Below are 22566 nucleotides of genomic sequence, written 5' to 3' on the forward strand. Positions count from 1 at the left end.
ACAGGGGCGTATCCTGGGAAAAGTTATGCGTAACTTTTATAAATAAATAATGTACTTTAACATACTGACAAGGAAAAAAAAAAAGAAATAAGAACTAACTGAACTAGAGTTTATGCTAATCTGCACTTAGGCAAGTGCTTTCACTGATGAATATTTCATGTTCCCAATACCCAGGGCACCATGAAATTAAAATATTCCCTCTTTCTTAGCCTAACATTTCCTAAACATTTTACCTTTATGATAATCCATATAATTTTGTCTTTGCTTTATGATATGAACAAATATAACACTGTTTACTGATTGGAGGGATGACAAAAAACACCGATTACCCAGAAATCCCTAAAGGGGAGCATAAGCTTTTTTGTATGTATTTATTTCATTACAGCGTAAGTTGGAGTACATAAAAAGCTTTACCTATATATACTTCAAAAATGAAACTGTTAATACATCAGTTACACATATAATTCACCTGAATTGCGAACAGTGTCTAAAGCATTTGCATTAGTTAATCTGTTGTAGTGGCAGCATCGACATTGTTATTTCATGATTTCACAAACTTGCCCAAGGTTTATCCACTAAGACTTCAAAGCAAAGCACAAGCGTCCTGCAAAAAGTAGCTTATTAAACACTACGGTTGTTTGAGATGTATTGCAGGTGCAAAATGACAAGACTAACAACATAACTGGTAAAATCTCGGGCTGTTTAAGAAATATTCAAAAAAAATTGTCCTGTAGCCATCACTGTCTCAAGTACCAATTCCGGTTTCCCTTCCCTGCTACTTGTTTGTTTCAACTGGATAGAAAGTAGGTATTTTTGACTCCTAATTCTCTTCTCTCCTATCCCTCTGCCCCACACTCCTATTTCTTCCCATTGAGTAATTTATGAAAGTTAGAGCGCCTCCAAAACAGCCTGCTGACCCCTAATAGTGATGGGTTCATTCCAGCAGCTCTTACTAGAGCATTTGGTGGGACAAAACAAATGAAAAGGGGGTGATTATTGAGTGCACAATTTTACTGAGCTTTCGCGTCAATCTCTCCTTTTAGTAGCAGTAATGTGAAAATAAGAATAGTTCCAGTAATCTACTAAATGTGCGGAACTATTACAAACTTGCATTACATTATCTCAGAGTAGGAGTTGAGGCAGTAAATATACTTAAAAAAAACCTTACTTTGCTACAATAGTAGTCGGGCTCATACTGGTAATAGCTACACAGAGATGTTCTGTTAAATCCAGTGCGAATCTGGTGCACAGAATAATGGCAGATAGAAAAAAAAGAAATTAATTAAATGCTTGTTACTACAACTGCTCAGTGGTACCACCATTTCCCCTTCTTGTGCTTTCTTAAGTTTCCCAGGAGCAACGCCACTGGAAAGAAAAAGCCCAAAGATACAATTCTGCCTAATTCTTCTGGGTTCATTCAAGTACAAAGCACTACACGTCAGTCCAGACACAAAGAAAATCACGCCCGCACCACTGTTAAGCTTTGGGATAATGAAGGGTAAGACATCTACGGAGCGGACAATGGAATGGATACCATAGAGCAGGAAAAGCAGGAATAGGCCACTCATGAATAGCGATAATCAGGATACAACACTCTGAGAGCCAATCAAACAGCACAGGAGAGTTACAGCTTTCATGTGAATAATTTATTCTTTTATCACTTTATATTTTACCAGGTACTTATTTACAAAGAATTTTTTTTGTGGACAGAATTTACATCAGCTACTGCACAATTTTATTCATTAATAGGGTATGATTAACATCCTTCCCATGTTGCTTAACAGTGTCTGTTTTGAACAAATAGGGTTACTCTTTTGCCAATTATTCCTTTGACTTAGTTTCCAAGTGTAAACAGAATTTGTACAAATGCCTTTGCTGCAATTAAGATTTCTTTTTACGGAACAAGTTAATAGATGGAAATAGTAAATCTCCATCTGTTATTAGCATTTGCTAAGAAGGCTTGTTTTTTTATTCAAGCAGGGATTTAGCTTTAGATGCAATGAAGGCTTCAGGCATTTCCACGTTAGGCACTGCCATGCCTCTTTACCAAGGCATCACCCCTGAGAAGAATCCAAATTGCCTGCTTGGCCTCCCAGTACAGCGCCTGGAGTCCCTCACCTCAGACTGGCAACCCAAAACACAGAGCCTGGCTCGAAAAGCTTTCCACAGAAGAAAACTTCCCCAATTGCACCAACTAAACGTGTCCTCGATTACCCATCCAGGATCTGGAGCCTGGAATCAACCCAGAACTCAGTGTGCAGGAGCCTATGTGTGCTTTTGGAGGATCTGCATGCGGTTCATCCCTGAAAAAAAGCTGTAGGAGGTGGTCCCGATCCTCTTCCAAATAGCCATCTGGATTTGAGAACACACACACATGAACTGGGAGGCCCGAGTTTGGTCCTTACTCAGTTTAAGGGAATTCAAGCCTACGTCCTCCATCAGATGACCCTGAAAACAGGAGTACTCTAGGGAGGAGGAAGCAGAAAAATTATCTCCTGCATGTCCTATTAAAAGTGGGAGAAGGGGACTGTGAGATTCATGGAGAAGACAGCCAGCAGAGAGAACCATATCTCTCAAGCTAGCCTCAGACCACTCAGTGAGGATGAGGGCTTGATTTCACCTACCTGGATCGTTTCTGAGATTTTCAGCCAATTAATGTATAATAGAAAAAGCATAAATATTTAGAGATCTGGGATTAGCTCCAAGAGGTCCTTCAGTCCATTGCCAATCAGGCAGTGGGAGATGTGGATCGAATCCTTGCAGGCTAAGAAAGTGAACACATATCTCCATGCTCCCATGCAAATTCAGTAGCCTTCAAGGTACTAGATAAAATAGGTCTGTTTTAAAAGCAAAACATATGCAAACAAAACTTGAGGGTGGCCTGGCCCTTTAGTTTGTACCATAAAACCACCTTACGCCAGAGGCTTCTGGGTATCACATCATGTCGTTTCAAAGGAGTTGAGGCAGTAGCTAGGCAGGTGCCCAACTGCTCAGAGGTGAGCAGCTCTGAATGGGTGGAGGGGAACTGCTTGGCACCTCTGCATGCCAAGGGGCAGCGGGCGCTCAGTTTAAGCAAAACTGGAGAGTTCCGAGATGCCAATTTTGATATTTAAGTGCCTGAAGTCTACCTAAATTCTGGTTTTAATACCCAGGTTTGTTGGGTTGGTTTTTTTGGGTTTTTTTGATACACTGAAGATATAACTGGGGGAAAAAAACAACCCTCAGCAAATGTGCCTCAGGCTTACCAGGGAGGAAACTGAGGCCACAGAGTAGGAAATCTGGCTAGAAACAACGCCTCTGCTGTCAGTCATCAGGCTGCGATTATGCAAAGAGTGTACAAAGGAAACAGGTTTGACAGACAGCTACTAATGAAGACCAGACTCTGCCCTCACTTAGACTATGTAAACACTGAAAGCGGGTAAGCACTTGATTCAACCTTTTTTAACAATAGGAGCTAGAAAATACAAACTACTGCAGGTTTGTAGAATGCTCATTACAGTAAAGATTATTTCCAAATGTATTTCCTCATGGTGTAGAGCAACAAATATTGGGAGAAAGGATATGTTTCATTCTTCCCCAAAAGCCTGTGGCATATTTTTGCAGCTTAAATCATGGAGACTTCCCAAAACTCATTTAGAAGCATTTTCATGCATTAGCAGGAATGAAAATGCTTAATTACTGCTTAATTAATAGGAATGCAAAAGCTGGCTTGATTCCTCACTATGCTGTAGTATAAGAACTACACTACATAATACTTTGAACTACAAAATCATATTGTATTGCAAAATAAAACAGACATTTCTTTGTGTGTTCCTGTTGATTCTACTAATTCAAAATCTTGCCTAACGCTTATGTCTTTAGTTTTACAGCTTGAAATACTTTCTACAGTTAACATTAAAACGGTGCTGAAGGCAAACATGTAATTTTTCTTTCCTGCACAAGCTACAACAGTATAATTTAATTTAGAGTCAACATTTCCAAGGATTCTTGTCTGAGAATTAAGTCCATCATTCAGTGAAAAAAAACAATTTCTTTGTGAATCACTAACGAATATGCCATCTGTGGTATTAAATTCCACTACACCAAACTCTACTGAGGCTAAGATAAGCATTGCACTCTGCAGGCCTTCATCTCCTACCTGGCTGATATTTTAATTAGCTCACTAGGGAATAGGCTTGCTTGGCTAAGAACTTTTAGGACTGGATCACTGTTTTCTACAGGATGGCTAACCAGATCAGCTGCATTAAAACCCTGTGCAAGACAGATGGAGAAAAGGAAAAATAAAAAACATGAAAGTGAAGGAAAGAAGTATCTATAAACTTCACTATTCTCTTTTGTGAAGATGGTGTCTCTTAGGACAGAGCCTGCTGCCTTCCTTTGGAACTATCAATAACGTATAACAGTGCTAGTGTCCTGTTTAACAGAAACATCTAAATAAAACATAAAAAGATCTGCTTTCTTTGATGTAAGGTCCCCATGTCTTTCTAAAATATGAATCTATACTAGAGCTTTGAGTATAAACAAATCCCTTACACAGTCCATGCCAGTTCCAGGCTGAGTTACCAATAGCAAAAACACTGGTTCTTTTTTTTTTTTTTTGAGAAAAGGTTTCTCAGTGATTTACCATAAAGCTAAAACATTTGCCTTGCCTACTGATATTTTTTATATAAAATGTATAAAATAAATGCATGTGCCCTTTTCAATATAGTCTGTCTGCGTAGATGGTTTACACTTTTCCAGTTCTGAGTAACATGACAAAAAGTATGCTCCAACTTCCCACAGGCGGGAAGAAGCTTTGTAGGGTTTTGTCTCGTTAGGATGCTGCTCCACAACCAGTGCTCTTGGGCGGTTCAGAATTCCAATGACAGCGTATGCCATCAGCACATATTGCAATTAACAAGGACTTATTGATTACAGCAATCGTTAGATTGAAATAAATAAAGCAGTCTCTCAATCAAAAGACAGGGAAATAACATCATGCTAGTGCACAATACAATCAACATGTGTAGCTCATTCCTATTTTCCATGTCCTCCTTTGATGGTCTTGCACTAAGTTGGAAAAGCCTCTTGCCACAGGATACTGAACATACAGTGAAACGTTTAAGCTGTCTGCAGTCAGTTTCAAGGAATTTACATTTGGTTTAGGTTAATTTTCCTTGACCTGCAGTTAATTAAAGAGCAGCTGAAGTACAAAATATTTCCCCCAACTCTAGCGGCATACATGGTCATGTCAATCGGTTGCAGTTTGAACAGCTTCAGTTCGTTTTTGTTATAATTTAAAATCTCTGATAAAAAAGGTAATAAAATGATGTCTTTTTATACAGAAATCATTGCCTTTTTCAGATAAAGAACATAACAACATTTCATATCTGCTATAACATGCCACATTTTAAAAAGGTAACTTGCCTTTTTTTTGTTTTGTATTCCAAATACGAACATGTGGCACACATTTGTGTTGCTTAAAACTTAAAGTCTGGTATCTGTTAAATCATTCATTGTAGTTGAAATTCCTGGGACCACACAGTGCCATGCCTTCCTTAAACTATCTATTGCACCAGAAATGAAAGGCTGTGATGGAGATGTTCCTCCTATACTTTTCTAACACAGGAAATAGTTGGTTTAACATAAAAACAAATGTAGCTAAACTACATTGCCAGCAGTATTTATCCCTCCGCATCATCACAAAGAAAACAAATGGCAGAAAAGGCTCCAGCCCAGATTGTGACTACGTGTAAACACGCAACCAACACTTAACAGTAACGTCCCATTACAACACTGTTGTCAGGAATTTTTTAAAATTCAGGTGTAAAAAAAGTTTTTCTCATACCAGGAATTGGCACAAACATAATCCAGAGATTATCCTTTATAGCAGCTTTTCCTTTCATGTGCTTGCCTTTTCACACAAAGCCCAGCAAACACCAGAAGAATTACAACTGAGTTACAACCAAGTGGCTCCAGCTCAACATCTTGGGAGCGGAGAGGAGGAAAAGGGGAGCCCCTTCTTTCTGCAGACACGCCAGAGAGGCTCCCCTCTGTAGGGGGGAGTTTGTGGGTCCCCCACAGCTGCAATCCAGCTCCCCATTCAGGAAGCCAGAGCCAGGCTGGCCACCTCACAGCGGGAGGGAGCTCTCCTGGTCCCCCGCTTTGTCCAGCCTCTCAGGCAGGGTGAGCACGAAGGGTAGGAGCACACCCCTGGCATCCAAGGGAGCTTTAAGAAGCTCCCCGTCAAAGCTGCCCTTGAGCCCGCCATCCGCTTCCACCTCACCATCCTGGGCTAGGCTGAAGCGGAGGGTGCCGGTCCGGTTGACGCAGTAGATGGTGTTGCCCAAGGGGGCACAGCGGAAGGGCTGGATGGGGCCACCACTGGGCCGCAGGCTTGCACACTGGCTCCAGCGCTTGGCCACCGTGTTGTACCGGAAAACTTCGACACCACCACCAGTCCCGCCACCTGGGCCCTGCTCCCCACCACGGCCACTGCTCACATCAAAGCGGTAGATAAAGCTCTTGAAGGCCACCATGTCAGCAGAGCGCCGGCGGCTGCTGTTGTAAGGGCACTCCTGCCACTCGTCACGTTTGGGGTCATACTTGAGCAGGCGGTAGAAGAGGGACCCCCCTGACACATAGATCTCCCCGTTGCAGGTGGTGGCCTCATGAGCCACAGCAAAGGCGCCCTTGGGCAGGGGTGCCACAGGGCTCCAGCGGTCGGCTCGTGGGTCATACCTCTCCACAGTGAAGAGGCACTCACCCCCCACGGCATAGAGGTAACCGTCCAGGGCCAGCAGCTTGAGCTGCGAGCGGGGCTGAGCCAGTGGCCGCACCTGGCTCCAGGTGTCGGTGAGGGGATTGTAGCAGAAGACCTTGTCGGAGAGGCGTGCCCGGGGCTCACTGCCCGCTGTCCCCGCTGCGATGCCCCCTGCCAGGAAGAGATAGTTGTGGAGGACACACATGGCGCAGCCCTTGGCGTTGGCCTCCTCAGGCAGGCGTGTCAGCACCCTCCACTCGCCGCTGGACTCCTGGTAGCAGTGGATGAGGGAGCCACTTTCCTCCAGCGACACCACAGAGGAGGGGCTCTGCGGCCGGCTGCTCTCGCGGCTCTGTGGCCGGCTGCCGCCACCCGGCCGCTCAAAGGCATCGCTGACCTCAGCCACCAGCAAGCAAGGCCGTCCAGCCTCCATGCGCCGCTGCAGGATGAGGTCCCGCTCAGTGCCACTGAGGCGGCCATAGACACCAGGCTCCCGCAGCACCTCCAGGTAGTGGTCACTCATGAAGCGGTAGGCAGCCTCCCGCAGCTCCGCCAGCCGCTGCTTCTTGGCCAGGCAGAGGAGCTGGTAGCAGTTGTCAAGGCGGAGCTGGGCACGCATGGCCTCTGCGGCACAGTGCAGGGCACAAGGCATCTGGAGGACACGGGCACCGCTCACCACCTCAGCCAAATTGTCGTGCCGCACCTCGCCCATGCGGGCCGTGTACACGTAGTCGATGAGGAGCCGCAGGGCCCCGTAGCTCACCCCTTTCACCCGCAGGACGTCCCGAGAGGCGCGGGCACGAAAGTAGTCACTCTTGGCCGCCAGCACCGACTTGTGCGCACGGATGCGACGCCCCGACACCTCGATCACCAGGTCGGGCTCCTCCGCCGGCCGCTCCCGCGTCCCCACCGCCTCCTCTCCCTCCTCCTCCTCCGGCTGGCAGGCGGCGTTGTTGATCTCCCACTGGCTCTCCACCACTCGTCCGCCGCCGGCGGGCGGCTGCGGCTCAGCGGCGCTGGCGCTGAAGCAGAGGGAGGAGCTGAAGCCGCAGGGGGCGGCCGGGGTGGGCGGTGGAGGCGGCGGCGGGGCGCCGGGACCGGCCCCGCTCTCCTCCTCCTCCGCCGTGCCGCTGCCCTCCATGGAGCCGCGCTAGCTGGGCCTGCGCCGCGCCGTGCCCCTGCGGGGGGCTCCCGGCCGCAGCCGAAGGGCCATCACCTGCGGGGGAGAGCGGAGAGCGCTCAGCTTCCACCGCCGAGACACCAGCTCCCCCCGCCCGGCTTCTCGTCCCCCACCGCCCTTCTGCTGCTTAATATTGTCAGCCGCCGGGCGGTCCCTGGTGTCCGCGGATAAACCCCTGCTTTTCCCTTCCCGGGGGGATCCATCCCGCGGCTCTGCCGCCTCCCGCAGCCCCGGGGGTGACTGCACTAGCTTAGCCCCCCCTAAAATCTGACCTCTTTCTGGGGGGGAGGTGTCGCCCCGGTGTGCAGCTCAACGGCCTGAAAAGCAGTTCTCGTTTTCCTGCTGCTACGCACAAATTTTAAGCGGTTTGCACGCGCAGCATCCTTTCATGGCAACTGGTCCCTACACTGTGCTGGGCAATGAGGGCAAACGTCCTTTAAACTAAGATATTTATCATAATTTATTCACCTTATACAACTATTTCAGAGGAAGGTCGTGGCTGCAATCTATTCTGGAAGGAGATTCCACACTAGCCAAGTTTTCCTTTACGTGACCTTCGTGAAAGTTTCTTCATATCACCACTCCTCATGTGCATTCCCCCTGTTTAAAAGAAAGTATAAAAAATTGACCAGTTTTAAAAGGGATAAATTCTCGCTTCACTCAGCAGTTTGGGACTCTTTCTTTGAGTTATATTTCCTTTAATAGGATATCTATAGTATTCTAAAGTGACCAGAAGCATGCTAATAGCTTCCAATTGTTTACAAAACACATCAAAGGAAATTTTTTTTGTTGTTACAACAAAAGCAATCTGACGTGTATGTAACAGCACATGTAGCTGTAATGTGTTAGCGAGATGCAAGTCAGACTTCATAAGGACTGGTTCATGTCTGAAAGATTTATGGCTTCTGTTAATAAAAAGTAGAAGCGAGCAAAAAAATCACAATAGATAATTAGAACATGAAGTTTCTTCTGGGAAAATGGCAGGCCACGGGGCACAGCTGTAAGTAGGTTAGTCCCCGTCAGCACAATCACCACCCAGTTGCATCTTCATTTCACAAATGTAGTTTTCAGAATTTAACAAAGTGCTGTTTGTTTGCCTCATGTTTGTTTATGAACTTCCCAGGCTTGGTTTAAGTTTTGATGAATGATGCATGAAAATTGTCCAAATGTCCTTAATTTCATTTAATAAGTATCTGCAGCTCTGATTCTATTTTTAAGGAGGTTATTAATTTCCATTGAAATCCCCGTTGGCAGGTTTTTCACAGTCCTCAAGGAACACTCATTTCTATGTAAAATATGCCTTGTGACTTCCTTTCAGCAGAGATTATTTATTTACCCTATTAAATTAATATTAGGAAAATCTAACTTTTTAATTTTTTTTAGTGAAAGCATAATTGGTAGGTGACATTGTCTGGAAACTCCTGACACAAACATGAAACCTAGAAGCCCATACTTGCGCAAGCAAACTTCACTTAAATGATAGTATCAGTCTTGTCTTACGGGTTTTTATTTTGAGCACTTGCCCTGTGAAGGACTTTCTACTACATTTGATCACATTCAGTTAGACAATAAATCAACACTGAGGTTTGATTTCTGGATAGTTGAGCCTTTGAGACCATAACAAGGTTTCAACAGCATTTGAAAACTCTTTACTAGAATGAGTAAATTTCACAAACTTTGTATTTCTCATCTGGGTGTTTAAAAATCTGGCACTTAGGAACTTTCTGCGACATTTTATGAACTTTGGATAGCCTTAGTGGCAGATTTCCTGAGGTCCAGACCCAAACTCGGTAGGTTAGGTTTTACTGACTTTTCTGCAGCTTTAACTAGAGAAGGAGCAATGCAGTGATCTGTCTGTACACTTGGTGTGTCTGTAGAAGATATATTGATTAATTAATAATTTAAACTGGTCAGCATCCCTATCGATGTGATTTTGTTTTTCAGTGCGTCTTCACAGTACTGAATTCACTATGTTACCATTTTTTATTCTGATTTATTATGCTGTAGACATTGAGATTAATCTACTTTCTGCTCCAGGCCTTCCAGAGCCCTGATGATCAGCCTTATTTGAGAGCAGCTACTGTAACTGACACTGGCAAAATGACAAAGGTCAAATGGAGATGGTTAGAAAAACACCTAGAATGTCGAGCTCTGATGTACTGTTATATTAAGAAAATTGCTTCCAGTATATAATTTGTAACATAAGTAAGTAATTGAAACATTTTGTGTCTCCTCTGCTCTTTCTTGGGCTGAGTGCCCTGATATTCAACCCTTATCTTGCTACAGTTCTGGATAGCTTGACGTCCTCAATCGTGAGCATTCAAAGGGTGCTAATATACTTTCCCCCGTTGCTCTAAATATTACGATCTTTCCTGGATGCAGACACACCACACTTCTGAAACCAATTCTACTTATGTTCCCTCTCTACAAGAAGGAATGAGTAGATTCAGATAGTTTGAAGCTCTCCATCTACTGCTTGGTTTTGCAAGTGAAACTATAAAGGAAGAATGAAAGAGTATGCTACCAAAAATAAAAAGTGTGGGTGTCTAAATGTGAGAAGTCAGAAACAGTCACTGTAATACCAATAATATCTCCATATGGTAAATGGATTTCCTGCATCATGTCTCGAAGGAAAATCACCAATTAGAATATTCAAAGTCGTTAAAAACAGCATCCAGAAAAAGTGATCTTTTCAACTTTCTTGGCTAATGAAACTAAAAAGGGTGAGAGCCTCCTCAAGCACAGTAATCACACCTTTCCCCATATTCAGATATCTGCTTGGCTTAGAAGTTTCACTTGACACTGAGATGATGCAGAGAAAGAAGCTGCCACCCACCATAGTCCTAACAAACACCTGTGTTAACGTCCTCATGAGGAATCACGAGGAGGAAGAAGGACTTGCTAGCAGCAGAATTCTGAAGAATATTGTTTTCTGGTATATTTATAGCTATCTACCAAAAATATGCTGAAATTTCACGCATGAGCATGAGGAGGATTTGAATCAAAGTATCCCATGCAATTTAGGCAACAAGGGACTCTACAGGGAAGCCAAAGACTTAGAAAAGCTAAAAGAGACTTTGGGGAACTTTGTCAATTGACAGAGCAATGACTGCTCCAGCAATCTCAGTGTCTGAAAACAAAGTATAAGGATTGCACAAAGATGAAGCTGAAAAAACAATTCAGAGGAGTTGTGGAACCTTCCCATTATTGAGCAACATGACTGATCCGAGTTAAAAGGTCATGGATTTAGTACAAAAGAGGAAGAAGCTGAAAGGGGCTGATGGAAATAAAATACTGAACTCGTTCTTCATTTTTTTCTTATTTAGGGTGATCAAAGAGTTGTATTGCTGTTCTGGCAACACAGAACATTCAAAAATTACAGAATCGCAAAAGATACTTGATAGCTGTGCTGATTCAAAAGGATCTGAGCTCCTAACAATCTATTTTGGCTTAAAACAGACTTGGGTTTAGCGCTTTTTCAAAGGTGGATAGGTACTGGAAAAGGAAGCAAGCTGTTTAGAGTACATGGCATCTGTGGACTGATGTCACCTTATATACTGGAGACTTTTAAATCAGAAGCTGAATTACTTGGACTAAAACTGTTTTCATTATCATGGGTTTGGTCTAGGGATGATGTAATGTTAATGGACAAGAGGAACTGCCAACAAACATGAACTGTATTTACAGACTTGGCAATGACACACTTACAATATCCTGGCCGCATGCCCCCAACCTCAGATGCTGTGAGACATTGCTCAAGTAACAGCACAGATAAGAAGGCGTAGCTTTTTCTGACAGAGGAACTGTAATGAAGAGCTGCAGGTAAAGTTTCCTGGCACTGTATTCATTTGGCAGTTCTTGTGATAAAATCCAATTAAATGCTTGTTTTGCATTGTTCTCCCTCTATTTTTTTTTGTGCAGTGCCAATAACCTTTGACCGAAACCCTGTCCTCTATCAAGACCCAATTTCTCTGGGGAATATGCACATGTGGGAGGAATTGGGTTATTGCTTTCCAGTTCACAAATGGAAACTGCTCTGACTCAGTCCCAGGGTAAATAAAGGCAGTGCTTTCCCTATCATCCCTATCATAAGCAACTCTAATTTACATAAGTAGGCTATCCTCCCCAAGAGACACTACACCAGTTCAGAACTGACAGAATGCCATTCTGCTCCACCTTAGTCCAGGAAATGCTTTTGTAAAAACTTGTACTGCCAAATTTTACCCCAGTAGAGAATTCCCTCGGGATAGGGGCGTCATCTGATTGAGATGATTAAGGAGTCCAAAGAGGCAGGATCATCAAAAGATGGAAAACATTCCTTTTATTTAGTTTAAAAAGTAAAAGATGACTGTTAAAAGTAGAACTGGCCAGTGTGAAGACATCCAGCTCAGCCCAGAAGGCAAAACCTTTTGGAGGGCAGAGTCAAGTGTAGAGAGGTTTGCATATTTATAAAAATGATCTGTTACACTCCTGCTCATTGAGCTCAAAATTGGGGTTATAATGCAATCCTAGTGTCTTGCCCTGCCTACTGTATTTTGTAGCGTTGTACCCACACTCAAGTTGCCTATGCAGCTTTCTTGTGACCTCTCAAGGTGTTGCAATTTTCTCATAACATATAATGGAGGTATGAATGCTTTTATCTCATAACTGCAAAATTTTCATACAACCATGAAGAAACATAAAAAATTAAGAAATGTAGCTTATGATGACAGACCACACAAGAAACACGTGGGCAGTAGTTCCTCATCAGAAACTCAGAGGAAGAAAAGGCTCTGTGTGCCTGGGCAGGGAGGAAAAGAGAGAGGAAGTAAGTCATAATAAAAATATTATCAAAAGCCTGATTAAAAAGCTAGCAAATCTAAACTAAAAATATACAAGTTCTAAACAGTTGTCATGACCAGAGAAAAGGTTTCCTAACAGTGATATCCATTGAGACAACCATTCTCTAAAAAGGAAACTATCTTGTTGAGCTCCTTCCAGTTTAGACTCTTCAGAAGTAGTTAGGGAGGAGCCATGTCTCTCAGGAGTTCTCACACCAAAAAGGAAATAACACTCCCACAAAAGCAAAATCTAGCAAAGGTTAAGTGCAAGTCATCTGCAATATCTCTTAGAAGAAAGAAAGTCTAACAGAAAAAGAACAGTCAGAAACAATGTTTTGAGTGATTACAACACCTTTGGGGAAAACTCCAGGGCTAATGGGATGTCTTCATCACTAATGCACTACAGATCAGGAGATAATGGCATACCAATACCATACTGAATATAACAAAACTTTTTTATGGAGAACTGCTGCTAGTTCTGGAAATGGCCTTGTAATTACAGTTCTAGATATAAGGTGAGAGCATGTGGTTACGTCTGTGATAAACTGAAGTTTGGCTACTTTCATCATATCTGGACACAGCTACATTAGATGAACAGCTGTAGATAACATACCAGCATAGTGCTACAGCTGAAAGGATGAATGCAGTCCTTGAATGTCTGTACTGGGAAATATGGAGTAACAGTAGGGAAAAGGTTACCTTTTATCTATAGCATTAGTAGGTTTGCAATGGAACATATGATGGATGGATGGATAACACTTCACTGAGAGACTCACAGCAGCACTCTGCAACCAGATACAAGCTTACTCTGTCTCCACACAGTGTATGTCAGTCTCAAGCCAACTCCCATGCAAAAAGGTCCCTAGCTTAGGCACCACTTCACAGCCACACTTCCATGGTTTTGGAGAGAAGGTGGCTTGTGCTGGTAGCTTGGAGAACAGGTAGAGCAAGCCTTAGTCAGCCTGAGAAATGCAGTGCTGACACTTCTTCAGGGCTTGGTATGTTTGCTCTGTGACTTGATGACTGCACGTTAAGTGTAAGCACATGAAAATTCTGCATACTGATGGCTGCCTTAGGCTGGTGGAGAAAGCCCTAAACAAACCAAGGAGTGGAAGCATAAACAAAGCAAAATATTTACACTACTGGGTGGGGGGAAGACTACCACAGCATATTGTGGATACTGAAAGTTTACAGGAATTGATGGGGAGAGTGAAGAATGGGCTCAAGGAAGGGAAATCTATTGAAGGTGACCAATTACATCCTAAACATTAGAACTGCGTCCAGCTTAGGAGGATCCTGAGTTGGAAAATGGTTAGAGTACTAATACTCAAAGATGAAGTAGTATCCCATGGGAAAATATGCATTTTTACCCTGCTACACGCCTCTTTCAATACTGGATTATGGTCCACGTGGGAGGCAGGATGCTGAACTAGCTGGACATTTGATCTGACATGGGAAGACCTTTATTCTGATGTGATGAAGGAGATCTGGAGTGTGTACATTGCTGGAAGGAACTTGGGAGTCCAGGGGGAATGAAATTTGACAGAAGCAGACTAGTTGATCTAGTGATTCTTTCTGACCTAAGTTCTGGAAATTACCATACACCAGGAATACTGACATCAAGCAAAGCATCAGCCTGTGATGATGAAAAGCCTCATCTGAGCGTTAGTGTGGTTAGCTGCTATTGATTGCAGAAATACTTTTCAGCCAGCATTAAACTGTTGTAAACAAATAATTGCAAACGTGTTCAAAGTCTCCGAGAACACCGTGGCAATGTTGGTACTAATAAAGGAGAATATCCACTGAGAAGCCAAGTCAAGCAAACCAGCAGATTTCTTCAGATAGATTTGTGAAAATAAAAGAAGAGTCAGGATTGGTTTGGTTTTGCATTCCAGAAAAGCATTTGATCCCCATGAATGTACTGCATTCTTGCAACACCCCTGCTATGCATTGCATTTAATACAGAAGATAGGCCAATATAATTGGAGGAAATAAAATTCCTTGTTTAAGATAAAACTCGATTTTGCTTTTAAAATCATTATGAAAAGGACATACAGATTAAGGAACTCAAAGCACCAGAAATCTGCCAAAGTATGTCATCATTGTGCTTGAGAAAGACAGAATGTGAAAAGTAACAATAGACTTCGAAGGAAAGCCAACAGAGTCCCGTTCTTCTGAGACTTATGGCTAGGAAAAGAAAGTAAACGGAAAACTTCTAGAGGAGGGAATAATGAAATCACTTATTTTTCCAGACAAACTTGAAATCAGGTACTTAAGATAAAAAAGCCCCGCTTTTAAAGACAGAACAGGCTCACTGATTTCTTGACAAATTAAGTAAGCGATGCTTAAACAGGCAGAGGTCCTTCAGATACATGGTGGATGGTACCCTTCTTATTTTTGGAGATCATATATTGTTTCTTTGCCCAGATACTTTTTCAAACTTAAGGTTTACAGTCATTCCAGCCACAGCTAAAAAGTACACTACATCCAGTTAGATTTACAAAATAGTTCCAGGTTTCTGCAGACATTATCTCTACACAGACTTTGAACTGGATTCAAAGATGGAGAGACATGCTGCTGTGCTAAGCATGGCAAAGGCTGACTTTAAGGGCAGTTTTATCTGGCAGATGGCAGTGCAACAGAGAGATAAGACCTAAGACAGCCATATCAGATAGCAAAAAAAGCCTCCAGAATGACAGACCAATCTGAAAGAAGGATAAGAATTAGCTTGCCCAGACTTCTCTCTGCCATGGCAGAAGTGCTACTGGTAAAGTTTGCTGTTGGGCCTATAACTGCGAACTATTAGGTGACTCATGGGAGTCTGCCTTCTTTCATTTATTATTTCATGGAAACCAGGCCAAGGTGGAGAGACATGGGGCAGGCCTGAGGCCATATTCCTACACAGAATTGATCTGTGTGTGGGATGCACCTCCCAGTTCTCCTGCAAGGGCAGAGACGCATGTTGTGTGTCTGAGCTGTACAGTACTGCTGATCTACCTGTAACCAGCTCCTGGAATGGAATCTGGAACACATGGACAGGTTCTGTACCCATACACATCGTGTGGCTATAGTCAGATGCCAATCGATTCGGACTCTCAAAAACCAGCATATGAGAGCTACCAAGAGCTAGCTAGTAGAAAAATACCAGAGACCATGGTGATGAAGTGCTTAACTTGTGCGATCAGGAGGTGTCTGGGTACCTCAGCCCAGTATCCTCTTAAAAGTAAATCTAAATTATTTTAAGCCCCATGGGAAACTTGCCGCTGCTTCTTCCTTCGTCTGACAAGGTTAAGACCTCCAAATGTCAACAGAGTGCCCAAATCATCAAGCCCATGAGAGGAGGGTTACTGTCCTTCAGACTAAAGCTGTATTACTTTTCACCGAAACAATAAAAAATGTTACTGAGGGAGAGAAAGAAGAATCCTGGGTTCTGTTCTCTGATGAGAGGGAACTTTCCGTACTTCGTCCTATTGCCTTTGGTGTGGCAGGGCTCAGTTATATGCCTGGAGATCCAAGCCATCTCAGCTTGTGCTAGGACTGAAAAAGGCTTTTGCTGATCTCAAAGCAGAAACACATGCTAGAGTAATAGGTACTTCTGTGGCAAGACTTTACTATCAGAAATACTTGTAGGCTGTCAGCACGGATTTCAGCATGCAATGGGAATGTTTTTAGCAGCAACTGTGTAACTGAGGGCTTAACAAAATACGAGGATACTCTATGTGGTCATCGGAACTAAACAGGGGAAGAGGAGAAAATTGAGTGTAATGCATGCTATTGCATTACTAGAAGGTAACAGTTGCTGGCCAGTCAGAGACAGAAATAAAATAGGTTTCTATTAAAATAATCTTATTTCCATGGCCTGACACTTTCTGCATTGGATACATAACATTTTTTACTGTAATGTGAATTTCATATGCTGAGCCTGGGTGTTCAGACAAAGGCTTCCTGGCTGCACCAATTTCTCTGACAACACTCACCTTTTGCATTTACAATTTAGTGCAAACAATTCAATATCTCTCACAATATTTTTTTTTCCATTTAACAGGGCAGATAGGATACAGTTAAGATGCCTGAATTCAAGAGACAGAAAAGACTGCCTGGTTATCTAATCTTATTACTGCAAGAACAGGCCAAAGAATTTTAGTCGTGTACCAAGCCAATAACTCCTGGCTGAATTAGGTCAAAGCATTGTTCTGCTCAAATCATTCGTCTCACATCTATACAGGTTCTCTGTTTTGGCCAACGACCTTGATGGAAAATCAGGTGTCAAATGGATCATCTTGGATACCTTGAAGAAATATACATGCCACTTTTCACTTTGGACTTCACTTTTTCATCTTCTACAGTTTGGTATCTGCTGACTTGGCAGCATTCTGTTTTCCCAAAGTGATCCATTATCTTTCTCAAGAGACGTACAGACTGGCAGCACAATTGTGTGCCTCAGGACTGTCCCATCTGCTTTTGGATTTCCTCACACGGAGGAGAAGTAAAGATTGTAGTATGGCTGACTAACCTGATTCAAACATGTCCTTTTCAAGTGCTACAGGATAAAAGCTTGTTAATGCATGCAGTGAAATTTGCATCATGTGTGACAGTCATGGTGCTATTCTTGCATTTGTTAGGTAGAAATCTGGGCAGAGCTGAACAGATCAGGACCTGGAGTAAGAACGAAGACATTCAGATCAGGATGTGAGGCAGAGAGGTGTTTATGGTTATGATTTGGGAGGTGTGAGAAGAAGCACAGATTCAGGTGTCCTGGTTTGTGGTTCTTGACCATTTTGAAATTTTGATATTTCACTTATAAGTCTAAAATTTGGTTGCTTCTGATGAGGGAGAGGTTTTAGATACACATCAACACCATCTCCTCAAAGCAGATATTGAGGCTTTTCAGCCACTGTACTCTGAAAAGATGCCTGATTTTGGGGGTACAATAGAAGTATTTATTTCCCCATAAGGCTGCAAAAGGTCTTGGCAGGGATACTGTCCAGGCATTGGGCTAACAATCTAATAGAACCTTGTAACTCTGTTGCCCATCATAATGGCCTTCTGGTCTTCTGCTACAGAGAATGAGTGGTATATGCTTCATTCTGACCAACCAGATGCAGCACCAGTGAATTTTATCATATGAATGCAACACGAACATTCTTTGCCCGTCTCCTGTGTAAAACTTCTTGGGACACATGGCACTAACTCCAAAGCTCACAAAGCAATACACTCAAATGACATTTACTTTACTGTTTCTGCATCTGCTGTAAAAACAAATTCCTTCAGGACTCTATTATCAGTTGTTATTAAACAAGAAATACGTTGTCTGTGTACTGCCCACTTCCACGGCTTTGGATGTGCTAGTAGCCTGCAGTTAGAAACTTCCACCTAAGTTTCACAGAGCTTTTTAATAACGCCAGAGTCTGACATCACTTTAAATCCTATCCCTTTTGTAATCAAGGGAAAATTTCCATTAACTTCATGAGCATCTGGATTTCCTACACTGAACATACAAATGTGTACAGTAGCTTTTTTTGAACTGAGGCAACGTGAGGAGTTGCAGTAAAGAAGAGATGAAAGACAGCTACAGGATAAGAGAAGAGCTCTCCCATGAAGAGATTTGTCTTTGACTGACGGAATCAGAACGTTTGTTGTTCGCATGCCATTCCTGTAGCAAAGGGTTGGCTTTTGGTTCTTACTGTCTAACACTTTAAAATATGGGTTGCAGGAATAATAGTTTATCTCCAGAGCTTAGGGCCTGTTCTTCCAATCTACTTACAAGAGAGGGAAAGAGGAAAGCAGAATTGCTTCCAAAAAAAAAAAAAAAAAAGTAATAAAAATTATTGCAGATCTCTGACACGTTGACAGTCTGAAATGATTCAGAAGTCCAGGAGCCTTCCAGCAGTTAGAAATCCACATGCAAAGCTTACTCTGCTCCTTAAATACTCCTGGATGAATCAGTGTCCAGAAAAACAACAAACAGCTTGTGCTAATCTGTGAATGTGTACATGTAAAATAACTTCAATACTATTAATTAATGCAAATCATGTTGTGACAGACAACATAACAGCATGGAAGCTGCTTGTCCAACTTACGTGGATTTGTATGGAAAGGTTGCAGTTTCTGGCGTGTTTCAGAGTGAATTAAAGAAGACTGTCAACCCATCTGTTTTAGCCAGAGGCATAGCAATGGCAGCTCGAGAAATATCGCACCTGAAAAAGGTTTATGTTACACATCTTTTTTCTCCCTCTGACACACAGTGCAAAATCTGTAGAACTACTGGATTTTTTTTCCAGCTTGTTTTGCATTAAATAAACTGACTTAACCAATCATGAATTCCTGCCATCCTCACTGATGAGGTATAAGAAACTGGAAAGTACCAAATGTGCAGTGCAGAACAAAAGACCTGGCCAACTCTTTTTTGCATTAACACTCAATCACCCATGTACAATACTGACCCAGCCTTGTAATTGTTTCAAAGCCAAAATTGCTGATTAGGTTCCAAGGAGCTTTTTAGGATGAGGACAGAGAAAAGGCTACAGAATTGTCAACACTGTCTAAGGAAAACACAGCACGTATGGTGCCGACCCTGCAGAGATCTACATGCAGATTTATATGCTCTGTGTCTAATGCCAACATCTACATACGTAAACTGAGTGTTTGCTTAATTAACAGCAGAGGAAGGCAAAATCTCTATCCATTCACCGTATTGTCACGTGGTTACAAGTGCTGGCACAAGAAAGTGGGCAGGAAGGTATGGCCTGGGCTCGGGAAGGAGCAGGGTCCCTTCCCGCTCAGTGACAGCTCAGTCATAGATCAGGTTAAACTGGTTGTCAAACCCTGAACTGCTATAAAGTAATTCTTCTTCAATGAAAGGAACTAATCACGCCTGTTCTCTTACAAAACAACACTGAGACCAAAAATGAAGCAGAAAGAACAGATGATAATAATACCATTGAAAAGTAAGAGAGCAGATATTAAAAATGTCATGTCCCAAGAAGGCCAGTGAGATCAAACACAATGAAAATGAGCTCATTTTTTAAATGGGTAATTCCAAGCTTTTCAGCTTCTGTTCACAGGAAAGAAACAGCCTCCTAACTGCAATGCTGCAGAATCTCAGTAGGGATAAACAGCAAAACCCCTGCAAAACCCATACAAGATCTCACAAGGCAAAAAAGAAAAAAAAAAAAAAAAAGGGTTTAATTCTACTTTAAAAGAAATTGCAGGACTTCCTTTCATGTTTTATTATACATTTCTTTAGCAGCCAGCTGCCCCTAATATCCTCTTGCAACAGAATACTACAGGATGCCGAAACCCCTAGCAGTAGGATCTGGATCCAGTCATCTAACCACATCACTGTCTCTACAGTAACCTAGGCCAGCCCTAAATACTATAATCCTGCTTTACTACAGTAAAGCCAGTTAATGGCTTTCATTGAATGTTCCTGCCAAATAGTGGTGCTCTAATATTTATTGACATTTCAAATCTGTCCATCTATTTGGACTACGTGTTACACTGAAAAGTGATGCAAGCAAAACATTTGTAGAAGAAAGGAAGCTATTAAGGATTTCAGTCTTTTCATATTGTCAAGGTGAGGTGCAGTCCTGCAAACTCCAGCTTCTAAGAGTGTCACCATTGACTTCAGTGACACTACTGCCAGGAGTGAGTCCCTGAGGATTGTGGGGGGAGCTGGGGCAGGAACGGGACCAGTCCTCAGCTCTATGGCAGGATCTCATCAGACAGTGCCAGGAGCACTGGATGACCAGAGAATCCCATTGGCATGCACTGGAAGAATTAAAGAGTGAATAAATGCTGGGTGATGGGCCTTGGGAAGAGGAGAATGCAGAACAGGAAGGATGGGCCAAAGAGTTAAACCTGGGAGCAAATATTGCTGTGTCAATACTAGTGACAATTTAATTCTTTTCCATAAACATCCCATTTAATGCCTTTTTGGGAGACAGATGGTTAAGTCTCTGAAAAACAGAGGAGCTCTTTAGCTTCTCAGATCTTATAAAAGGATTGCTCTATTTTATTGCTATTCTATTTTTTATTGCCCTACTTTTTTCTAGCTTTTTGTTCTAGTTCACTATTGTTCAATTTAGTTGCTGTGGAAGAGCTTTACAGAATATTATTTCTATGGGGGTTTTATTTTTCCTTGATGGGTAAAAAAAAAAAAGTTGTAGGATTTAATACTATCATTTTCTGTGCTGCGTGTGAGTCCGGGTTCGGGAGCCAGCTTTTTGTTGCTTTATAAAAGAGCACACATAAAAGCCTACCAGCTTCAGACCATTGAAATCCAGTAGGACTTTTCTTCAGGCATCTTCCACCCTGCAAAATCGTGCACGCCGGTGAGCACCCAGGGCTTGCTTTTAGTAGGATGGGGAAGCACGCCATGAAGAATTTATAGCGGGAAGCAATCTGCCACCGTTCCACATCCCTAAACGCTATCATAAAAGAGTCATTTAGATTTTTTTTTTTAATAGGTCAGCAGGATTAAAAAGAATAATAATAATAGTACGCAGGCACCAGGTTTGGCTCCTCTGCGACATACGGAGAAGGGAGATGGGGATGTGCCCGGCCTCCCTCCTGCCTCAGGGAAGGTTGGATTAAGGGGGACTGAGGGAAGAGGAAAATACGATTAAAACCTGACGGTCCCCCAAATCTCACACACACACACAAACACGGCTACCGTGGCTCCGCGTCGCGTTTTTTACCTCAGTTATCGGCAGATACTGGCACCAACCCCCCCGCAGTCTCCGCGGCGGCGGGCCGGGAGGGGGGTCGGGCGAGTCCCGGGGCCGCCCCGGGACTCGCCCGACCCCCCTCCCGGCCCGCCGCCGCGCTGCCTCCCTGCTCCCCTCCTGACAAGGGCTTACCTTTCGGCGACGGCCGCTCTGGGGAAGCTCCCTCCGCCCCACCTCCCTGCCGGAGCAGGAGCCGGCGGAGGCGGGGAAGGGAGAAGCCGGGAAGGAGAAGCGGAGAGCGACGGGGCGATGCCAGGCGACGCAAATGGCTGAAGCGCAGGGGCCGGGCTGGCGGAGGGGGCCGGGCGGTCGCTGTGTGGAAGGGGCGTTCAGCCCCTTTGTTCGCCTGACAGACAGACAGGGAAGGGAGGGGAGGGGAGGAGGGGGCGCAGACCTGTTGCAGGGGCAGCCGCTGAGGCGGGAAGCGGCGACGCCGCTGCGGAGGCCGGCTGCCCGCCCTCCCCCGTTGGAAGGAGGCGGCGGATCGGATCGGCCCCACCTGCCCGCTCTGAGGAGAAACTCCCTCCTGGCAGGGCCGGGCGGGGAAACGGCGGGTTCTCACCTCCGAGCTGGGTGTGGGGGGAACCGTCCCTGAGGTAACCGGGGCGGCCGCACCGCCCTGAGGCAGGACCGGTGGGAGTTCGCTGCAGCGGCCCCGGCGCGGTAGACACGGAGCCCTGAGCGGAGCCCTGACTGACCAGGGCCTGTCCTCTGCCTCGGTCGGGGGCACGAAGCCACGGGGAGGGTTTCCAGCTGGGTTATTCCGTTCTCTGCCCGACGGAGAAGCAAGGGGTTGGAGGCTAGGTGGCTTCTGTTGGGCTGCACTTTGGGTCTGGGTCCCATTTTATAGAATTGTCTAGGTTGGAAGGGACGTTTCAGATCATGGAGTCCAACCATCAACCTCACGTTGACAAAACCATCACTAAACCATGTCCCTCAGCACCACATCTACACGTCTTTTAAATACCTCCAGGGATGGTGACTCAACCACTGCCCTGGGCAGCCTGTTCCAGTGTTTGATAAGCCTTTCAGTGTAGAAATTTTTCCTAATATCCAGTCTAAACCTCCCGTGGTGCAACTTGAGGACATTTCCTC

The 22566-nt window shown here is 43.9% G+C and overlaps 1 protein-coding gene across 1 annotated transcript; it reads right to left on the minus strand.

Moving 5' to 3' along the window:
* Window positions 1-298: 298 nt before the first annotated feature.
* Window positions 299-21841, minus strand: KBTBD11 (kelch repeat and BTB domain containing 11). The gene is made up of 3 exons (XM_054196833.1): window positions 21604-21841; window positions 8391-8522; window positions 299-7958 (listed from the first exon to the last, which is right to left on the minus strand). The coding sequence occupies exon 3, from the start codon at window positions 7881-7883 to the stop codon at window positions 6111-6113; it is 1773 nt and encodes a 590-aa protein (XP_054052808.1). The 5' UTR covers window positions 7884-7958; window positions 8391-8522; window positions 21604-21841; the 3' UTR covers window positions 299-6110.
* Between the last annotated feature and the right edge of the window lie 725 nt (window positions 21842-22566).

Source organism: Rissa tridactyla, chromosome 3 (assembly GCF_028500815.1).
Source record: "Rissa tridactyla isolate bRisTri1 chromosome 3, bRisTri1.patW.cur.20221130, whole genome shotgun sequence".
In the NCBI taxonomy this organism is placed as follows: domain Eukaryota; kingdom Metazoa; phylum Chordata; class Aves; order Charadriiformes; family Laridae; genus Rissa; species Rissa tridactyla.